General features: G+C 37.2%; 1 protein-coding gene across 1 annotated transcript in view; it reads right to left on the bottom strand.

Annotated features, from left to right (window-relative positions):
- The window catches only part of ENPP1 (ectonucleotide pyrophosphatase/phosphodiesterase 1), a 91,246-nt gene extending 89,179 nt beyond the window's left edge, over nt 1-2,067 (bottom strand). The window contains exons 1-2 of the mRNA XM_011998040.1: nt 2,006-2,067; nt 42-491 (exon numbers count right to left, since the gene is read on the bottom strand). Of these exons, the coding sequence (XP_011853430.1) occupies nt 42-491; nt 2,006-2,067 (512 nt within the window). The remainder of the gene's footprint in view (nt 1-41; nt 492-2,005) is intronic.
- Between the last annotated feature and the right edge of the window lie 7,600 nt (nt 2,068-9,667).

Below are 9,667 nucleotides of genomic sequence, written 5' to 3'. Positions count from 1 at the left end.
GCCCCGCCGCGCCCGCCCCTCGCGGTCAGATCCTTGGCTACCCGCCCTGCACCAGGTTCTCGCAGTCAGGGTAAAGCGACTCAACGCCCCGGATTATTTGGCTTCCTGTCTGATTTCGGGCACTCTGCGTGTCGGTTATTTTGGGTCCCTTACGTGGGCGTGTCTTGAACTTTCCCCCAAGCCGTCCCCTCCCCGCGCCCCGGCCACCCTCCCGACACTTGCAGGAATCACCCTGCGTGGCCTCACGGCGCGGGCTGGACTGGAATTGCAGCGTGTGGTCTGCAGAGGGCATGAGATCATGGGGCCCCAAAATAGAGCGGGGAGGAGGAGAAGGATGCAGCCGCCGATACCGGTCCCGCTTCTCAAAGGCGGGAGAGAGTGGAGTCTTGGGGTCGACATGTGAGTTTCTGGCTGGAAATGCAAATGCACCATGGAGGAAGGCGACATTCTGTTTCTCCCCCTCTGAGTCCTGTCCCCCACTACCTACGGTACTATGAGAGAGAAATCGTCCACTTAAAATACTTGGGTTTAATATATACTGTACACACGTGTAAGGGATATTTCGTTTTCCACGGTTGTATGTGGTTTCTGGAGTTTTCTCGCTATTGTTTTTATGTATATTTGCTTATTTTTCTACACTTTCTTCACTGAAGGTTTCAGGAGTTGGTGTTGCCCTCTCCTGAGGTTGACTCTGATACCTAGCAATATCAAAAGTGTTAATGCAATCTGAAATACTTTGATAAGCCTTATTTTTCAACTAGGACGCTAACAGTAAGCTGATTCTTGGTGGGTTTTGTTTTACCTTTGATTCTGGAACTTGTACATTTTCTGGCTCGTCGGTGAGCAAAATCACCAGTGTTTTGTGAAGTGAGACAGAGGGAAACCAGTGACTTCGAACTACTTTGCAATACCCGGGACTGACTTCAGGGACCAAGGAACAATTAATTTTCAATACATTTTGAATACATGAATACATACAAATGTTTACACATGAGAATGAATGTGTAACAAATATAAAATGCATGTTATTCCCTTTAAAATAGTCGACTTGGGATGCTCTTCATTTATACTGACTCATCCATCCACCCATCCATTCATTCGTCAAGTAATGAATCCTTCAACTCAATCTTTCGGCCTCTAACTATGCATACCATATAAAAAAATAAATTAAAATGTATCTTTCCTCAAGTGTCGGTGGAAGCGGGGGCGGGGGGGGTGGAACCAACTTGTGAACAAAAAAATTAAAACCTAAGTCATATATGCACAATAGAGTCACACATACGATATTGATACAGGAGCGAGAAAGAAATTATTTAGGCATATAGTGTGAGCAAAAGAGCCCTCGGCACAGCTTACCTTCTAACAAAAAGCAGCCCAAGAAATCACTTCCTTTCTAACAAAGAGCAACTTGGAAGATTGAGCTGCAAACATAGGTAAGTAAACTGGAAGCTTGCACGGGAGACGCCGGCAGCGGCACAGACAGAAGGGGCTACTGGGGGCCAGGCATGTCCACCATGGGGGTTCCACCTCCCCTCTTTTTTAGCACATGCACAGTAGGAAGGAAATAAGCAACATGGAGTAGCTACCTGCCTATATAGTAGAAGATTGGGACCAGGGCTGCCAGAGATTTGAGCCCTATGCAGGTGGCACACCTGGTCCTAACCGGTTTTTCACTCTTTATATAGATCAGACACCACCTCCTCACTAGCTCATGTATAAAAACCCCTGCATTTCACCAGGTACCGGCAACCCATTTTTCCGGGACCCCTCTGTAGCAGAGAGCTATTCTCTTTCTTTTGCCCGTTAAAAATTCTGCTCTAAACGTCACCCTTTGTGTGTGTCCATGTATTTGATCTCTGTGGCCGTGAGACCAAGAACCTCGGGTGTCACCCCAGACAACAAAGCTGCTTCAATATTACCAGAGCTTAGTAGAAAGGGCAGTTGACATCTGGAAGAAGTAAAAGCCTTCCCTCAAAGCATTATTGAACTTTTAAAAAAAAGTTACCTTTGAGTCAGCTCACAAACCACCCAAGAGAAACAGGTTTTCACTGTTTCATAGTCACACATATTTTTCTGTCCCAAACTTGGCTCCAAATTTTTCTTTGACTCTTTCCAAAACTCAGATTCAAGGACACAGATTTGCTCCACTGAGACTGGTCAAATGAGTGTCAAAACTTCTACAAGCAACTCAACAGAGACGCTATCCAAAGTGGTTTTGAACCTGACAAAACAAGTGGAAGAAGTGTATTGTCTGCATCTCAAGGCAACGAACCACTTTAAAGACTTAACATTTGGAAAATACAGTGTGCAGTCTGCAGAGTCACAAACATCTTAGGGCCTGGGGAAAACATTTTTCTGCGGCATTAGTTTATTTTTAAGATTTTTTTTATGACATCCTGGTTTTTCTTTCTTTTTTTTTTTTTTTGAAAGCACAATATGCCAGGAGCCATATTGACTGAGGCAGCACTACACACACTGCAAAAGGCGAACCATGTGTCGTGTTAAAGGTTGCAGCATCTGTTCCACAGGATTGTGTGCCCAGCGTGGACAGATGGTCAGATTTTTCAAGAGAAGCAGGAAATTTAAATGTTTGTGTGAATACTCCAGGTTACAAAATGTTGTCTACAAAATTCAGAGTAACAGTTTCTTCAAACAAACAAAATGTAGCACATTTAAAAGCCAAACAAAATGTAGCACATCTGCAGAATAGACCTGGCACACACACCACCAGGATGTGGCCTCTACCTAATGCTCATGCCTCATCTGTGCCAGTTGGGACTTATATGGGTAATTATAAAAACCCAATTGGAAGTCTAAAATCAGAGGAAGAAAAATGAGCCAAGGCCGGGCGCGGTGGCTCACGCCTGTAATCCCAACATTCTGGGAGGCTGACGCGGGTGGGTCCCTTGAGGTCAGGTGTCTGAGACCAGCCTGGCCAACATGATGAAACCCCGTCTCCACTAAAAATACAATAATTAGCAGGGCATGGTGGTACATGCCTGTAGCCCCAGAGACTCTGGAGGCTGAGGCAGGAGAATTGCTTGAACCTGGGAGGCGGAGGTTCCAGTGAGCCAAGATCATGTCACTGCACTCCAGCCTGGGCAACAGAGCAAAAATCTGTCTCAAAAAAAAAATGAGTCAGGTATGCCATTTTCAGGTTTAGCTATAGACATTGCAATGCCTATAGTGAAATATTGCCTCAGTCTTCTTTATTCTAAATGGTCTGAGGGACAGCTTCACCATCACATTCCAAACTACAGTAAGGTCATGAGACATAAAGCCACAACACAACTTTTTGGGTTAATGCAAAGTTGAACAATGAATGTTTCATCCTTAATCCTAAATCGCTCTGTTTTAGTGACTGCATACTCTAATCTGGTATAGCAGTAAAGATGATCATTTAAGATTTTATGTAAGTTTTCTATTAAGTTTTATTGTAACACATAAATATTTAAACATTTCTGTCTTGGTTCCTGAAGCTTTGGTTGTAGATAAGGCCAAAATACCAAACAAAAGCAATTTATCAATGTTTAATTATTACTTTGAGGTTGGGAAACAACTTTTCTTAGTTATTAAACAATGAAATATGCTGTAGGGTAATTATTTTAGCAGCTGTTCCAGAGCTTTTCCAGCTTTCTTCTAATTCGCCAGTAAAACAAGAAAGACATCTAGCCAAATCTAAACAGAAAAAAAACCCTACAAGCCTCTTTAATCTTTATGAGGCCTAGGGAAAACATTTTTCTGTGCCATTAATTTGTTTTTAAGAATGTGTATGACAACCTGATTTTTCTTTCTTTTTTTGAAAGTATAAAAATATGTCCTCTGGAGCAAGAAGCTTGGATAACCATGTGAACTTGAACAGATTACCAGAAGCCTCTGAGCCTTAGTTTCCTTATTTGTAAAATGCTCTTTCAGATAATATCTCTAAATGCCAACAAAATGTTTGACATTTCAACTTTACATAAACGTTTAAATCTATCCTTTCCATTTGTAAATCAATCACTCACTACCCCTAAGGGAGAGAATAAAAAGATTTAATGTTCTCCTATATTGTGCATGATTTATATATAATCTCTGGGAAGGTTTGAGACCTGTTATTAAGCCTGCATCTACAAAGAGGGTAAGGAAGGGATATTTGCTGCTCTGGGATGAAGGAGAGATGCCTATAGCGATCAGTTAGGTAACAAAATGAATAGAGAGAATTCAGAAGTGTAAGATCCAAAGGAGAGTAATAGAAACTGGGAAATGGAAAACGCATATACCATCCAAAGGGAGTGTGGGGTTCTAATTAGGGAAAAGGAGTCAGGATGGCGGGACCGAGGGAAAGCAAAAAGATAAAGCAGATAAGCTATAAGTCTGCCTTTCTTCGTGGTCCAGAACATTAACCTTCTTGCACAAATAACTCACAATCTTCCTGCACCCAGCTATCATCAGACCCTCGAGTGATTAAAAAAAAAAAAAATGCAAGCTAATTCACTGCAACCTCGGTGTTATCAGTACTGCACAAAGCCCTCTTCAGCACACAGCACAAGCACCATTCTATAACATCCCCAGCAAGCCTTCGTCTCCTTGCAGTCAGCTCCTCTCTTGCTGGCCTGCCCATTTTTCCCTTGCAACACATTTTCATAGTGCTCTAATAAATATGACTTTCTTTACCTCCAATTATCTTCATAAATTCTTCTTACCCCCACACCACTGGCCCCAGTTCGTCGCTGATTATCTGCTACAGGAAGTTGCTGTCCAGTCCTTGCATGTTTTGGTTGACCACAGTATCTGCCACTCCTTCATTATCTCTTACACCTCTATTTCAAACAAAATGTAGGGTTGCCAGGTAACCTGAATTTTAAGTTTTATTAAAGTACAATTTACCTATTATAATATCTACCCATTATATGCATACAGTTCAGTGATTTTTAGTAATTTATACAGTTGTGCAACTAATAATACAATCCAGTTTTGGAACAATTTCATCACTTCAAAAAGTTTGTTTCTGCACATGTGTAATCAAAAACTGCTCCCACTCCAGTCCCAACCACAGACTTCTCTGCTTTCTGTGTGTAGCTTTGCCTTTTCTAGAAAATTCATTTAAATGGTATTCTACTAAGTTGTCTTTTGTGTCCGTCTTCTTTCACTTAGCATAATGTTTTGAAGTTCATCCATGCTGCTGCAAGTATCAGTAGTCCCTTTTTATACATAGTAGTAATTTATTGTATGGATATTTCATATTTTATCTTTTCACCAGTTGCTGGACGTTCATACTATTTCCAGCTTGAGCTATTATAAATAATGCTGCTATGAACATTCATGTGCATGTCTCTGTGTGAATCTGCATTTTCATTTCCCTTGGGTAGATAATTGGGAGTATAATTGTTAAGTCATATGCAAAGCGTATATTTAAGTTTTTGAGAAACAGGGAAACTGTTTCCCAATGTGGCTGTACCATTGTGCATTCCTGCCAGCAACTTGTAAGGAGCCCATATACCCTTCCAATACTTACTAGTCTCAGTATATCAGTGTGTAAAGAGTCCACATACTTTGCCATACTTCCTAGTCTCAGTCTTTTGTAATAGCCATTTGAATAGGTGTTTGGTGGTACCTCAAAGTAGCTTTTATTTGCATTTCCCTAATGACTAATTATGTTGAACACCTTTTCATGTGCTTATCTGCCATCTATATGTCTTCTCTGATGAAATGCCTACTCAAATCTCTTGCCCATTTTTATCAGATTTGCTTCTCATCTGATTATTAAGTTATAAAGTTCTTTATATATTCTGGACACAAGTCTTTTATCATATTTACGATTTGCAAATATTTTATCCAATTTCTTTTTCTTAATATTGTCTTTTAAATAACAAGTTTTTAAAAATTATTTTTATAAAATCCAATTTATCAATATTTTCTCTTATGGAACCTGATTTTGGTGTCATATACAGGAAATCTCTGACTCACCCAAAGCCACAAAAATTTCTCCTATGTTTTCTTCTAAAGTGTTGTAATGTTAGCCCTTATATTTGGGTCTAGGACCATTCTGAGTTAATTTTTGCATAATGTGTGAGATAAGGGTCTAAATTCATTGTTGTACACATGGATACCCAATGGTTCCAGCACCAATTTTTGAAGACTGTCATTTCTCCATTGAATTACCTTGGCAGCTATGTCAAAATTTAATTTACCATAAATGTTGAAGTTTATTCCTGTTGTGATTGGCCCTATGGTGAGGATCTCCCCAATCACACCACATCCCACATGAGCTCCTGGTTACCACCATTCTACTTTCTACGTCTGTAAGTTCAAATCTGTCCACATGTAAGTAAAATCATATGGTATTTGTCTTTAGGTACCTGTCTTATTTCACTTAACATTATCTCTGAACTCTGTTGTGTTTCACTAATTTATGTGTATATGCTTATGCAAATACCACATTTTTTATTGCTGTGGCTTTATAGTGATTTTTGAAATAAGTTAGCATACCTCCAACTTTGTTTCTTTTCAAAATTATTTTAACTATTATAGGCCCTTGTATTTCCATATAAGATTAGAATTACACTGTCAATTTCTATTTTTAAAAAGTCTACATATTTTCACAGGATTATGTTTAACCTATAAATCAAATTGAGAAGAATTGCCATCTTAACAATATTTAGTCTTATAATCTATGAATATAGGATATCGCTTTATTTATTTAGATTGACTTTAATTTTTTCAGCAGTGTGTATTCTTACCATATAGGTCTTGGTTTCTTTTGTCATATTTACTCCTAAGTATTTTATGTTTTTGATGATATTAGGAATGGAATAATTTTCTTAACTTCATATTGTTTGTTCATTATCAATATACTGTAATATGATTAATTTTTTATATGTTTATCTTGTATCCTGTGACTTTGCTCAACTTGCTTATTAGTTCTAATAGTTTGGTTTGATTTGGTTTGGTAGATTCCTTAGAATTTTCCAAATGCAAGACCATGTCATCTGCAAATCATGACAGGTTTACTTTTTTCCTTCCAATCTATATTTCCTTGGTCTTTAATTTCCTTTTATTATGATGTTTATTTGACTTTTGTGTCAGCTACAATGCTGACCATATAAAATTAGCTCAGAAAGTGTTTCTTTTCCCTTCTCTACTTTCCAAAAGAGTTTGCATAGGACGGGCATTCAGTCTTCCTTAAGTGTCTGTTAGAGTTATTGAGATGAAGCCATTCAGACCCAGGCTTTCCTTGTGGAAAGATTTTGATTATAAAGCCAATTGTAGTAAGGCATGGTGGCTCATGCCTGTAATCCCAGCAATTTGGGAGGCCAAGGCCAGTGAATTGCTTGAGCCTCAGAGTTCAAGACTAGCCTGGGCAACATGATGAAACCCTATTTCTACAGTAAATAAAAATAATTAGCTGGGTGTGTCGGTACCCGCCTGTAGTCCCAGCTATTCGGGAGGCTGAGGTGGGAAAAATTGCCTGAGCCCAGGTGGTCAAGGCTACAGTGAGCTGAAATGACACTACTGTACTCCAGCCTGGGTGACAGAGTGATATCCTATCTCAAAAAAAAAAAAAAAAAAAAAAAAAAAAAAAAAAAAAGTTAATTGCTTTACTTGATATAGTATTTTTTTTCCCCTAGGTCAGTTTTTTTGTAATTTCTAGGAATTTTTCCATTCCATCCTTTTGTCCATAAAGTTGTTCATAATATTCTCTTATGATATTTTTAACTTCTATGATGTATACACTTAACGCCCCTTCCATTGTTTCTGGTTTTGATGGAGATTTCCGTCTTCTCTCTTTTCATATTGGCAAGCCCAACTAAAAGTTTGTCAGTTTTGTTAACCTTTTCAAAGAACCAACTTTTAGTTTAATGGATTTTCTATTATTTTTTATTTTTCATTTCACTGGTTTCTATTCTTTTTTCTCTCTCTTCTACTTACTTTGTTTGCTATGCTAATAATTTTCTAGCTTCTTAAAGTGAGAATTTATGTGACTGGTTTCAGATCTTTATTCTTTTGTAATGTAAGCATTTAAAGCTATACATTTCCTTCTAATATGTAATGTCATATATTAATAGATATGTTAGGTAGATATTATATATAATAGATCTGAAATCAATATTATACATATAGTATTAGATAGATATTTATAGCTAGCATATTCTATTCCCAAATAATGTTCTAGGTACTCCAGGAAGGAATGTGCATTCTGCTGTTGTCGAGTAGAATGTCCTGTGTATGCTAATTAGGTCAAGTTGGTCAATATCATTGTGTAGGTCTACATCCTTAGCAATTTTCTCTTTAGTTTTTTAAAAAGTAATTGCTGAGAGAGGAGTCTTGGAATCTCTAACTATAATTGTTGAGGTGTCTATTTGTCCTTTCAATTAGGTTTATTTTGCTGTTTACTGTTGGGTGGGTATATATTTATAATTGTTATATCTTCCTGATGTATCATCCATTTAATCATTATGAAATGCCATCCTTCATCTCTGTGCTGATAATTTTTTAGCCCTAAATTTTCTAGTGTTCTATTTCTTGTCTTAAAACTGATTTTTTCTCATCTTAATTTAGCTTATCCAGCTCTCTTATGGTTACCATTTACATAATATATCTTTTCTTATTCTTTTACTTTAAATTTAAAATCTTGCTTTTGGTTAGTCTGACAATCTCTTCCTTTTAAATTGAGTATTTAATCATTCATATTTAATGTAATGATTGATGTTCCAATTTATGCCTGCCAGTTTGCTATTTGTTGTATCTAATTTTTTGTCTTTCTCTTCCTCCTTTACTTCTTTGAATATATTAAAAACGCTCTTTTTATACCATATTCATTTCTCTGTTGAATTGTAGCTTTTTTAAAAGTTATTTTCTTAGTCATTGTTCTAGGAGTTACAATATGTATTTTCAACTTGCCACCTACTTCAGATTGAAACTGACTTAATTCTGGTAAAATATAGCACATTTCATGTAATACATATCCATTTATTCATCCCTCTTTTCTGTTATTACTGTCATATATTAATCTATATGTCTTGCAAAGTCAGTGTTGCAGTGGTACAATCATAGCTTTAAATAATCTTATGCTTTTTAAAGAAATTGAGTGTAGGTATGTGTATGTATGTGTATGTACATATACACACACACACATATATACACACACGTATATATAGATCTGCATACACACACTAATTTTTTCCCTGGGTATGAGTCACGATATCTTCTTTGTAAGAATTGTAGTTTTAGTTGAAAACTTGACTTTTAAATATATGTTATAACAACTCTGAATTCTGATTATTTTTCTGTTTCTTTTTACCAGTGTTGTCACTTTTACAAAGCAGTGTTTTCACACTGCACCATGATTCTATCAAATTAGTCTATCCCTACAGTGGCTAAAAGCTGCAAACTCCCACTGTTGTTATCTAAAGCTCTAGCAGTTTTTCAGGAGTAAAAAAGGCCAACTTGACTGCCTACGATCAGTTTACAAAACCCTGAAATGGGTGTTGTTGAGGGTATTGTTCATTTTAATACTTGCATTTTGTGAAATGAATTTACCACTCTTTTCACTTTCATATCTGAAACTCTATCCCAGATTTTCAAATAAGTACCGGAAATTAGATTTTTTTCAATTTTTAAATATTGGCAAATGAGTCAACATTTTTTAAAACACCATGAAAGCCAAAAAAAAAAAAAAAAAAAA

The sequence above is a fragment of the Mandrillus leucophaeus genome, unplaced genomic scaffold (genome assembly GCF_000951045.1).
Source record: "Mandrillus leucophaeus isolate KB7577 unplaced genomic scaffold, Mleu.le_1.0 Scaffold552, whole genome shotgun sequence".
NCBI lineage: Eukaryota > Metazoa > Chordata > Mammalia > Primates > Cercopithecidae > Mandrillus > Mandrillus leucophaeus.
Note: the sequence above shows the minus strand (reverse complement) of the source record. Positions and strands in the feature narration are given on the sequence as shown.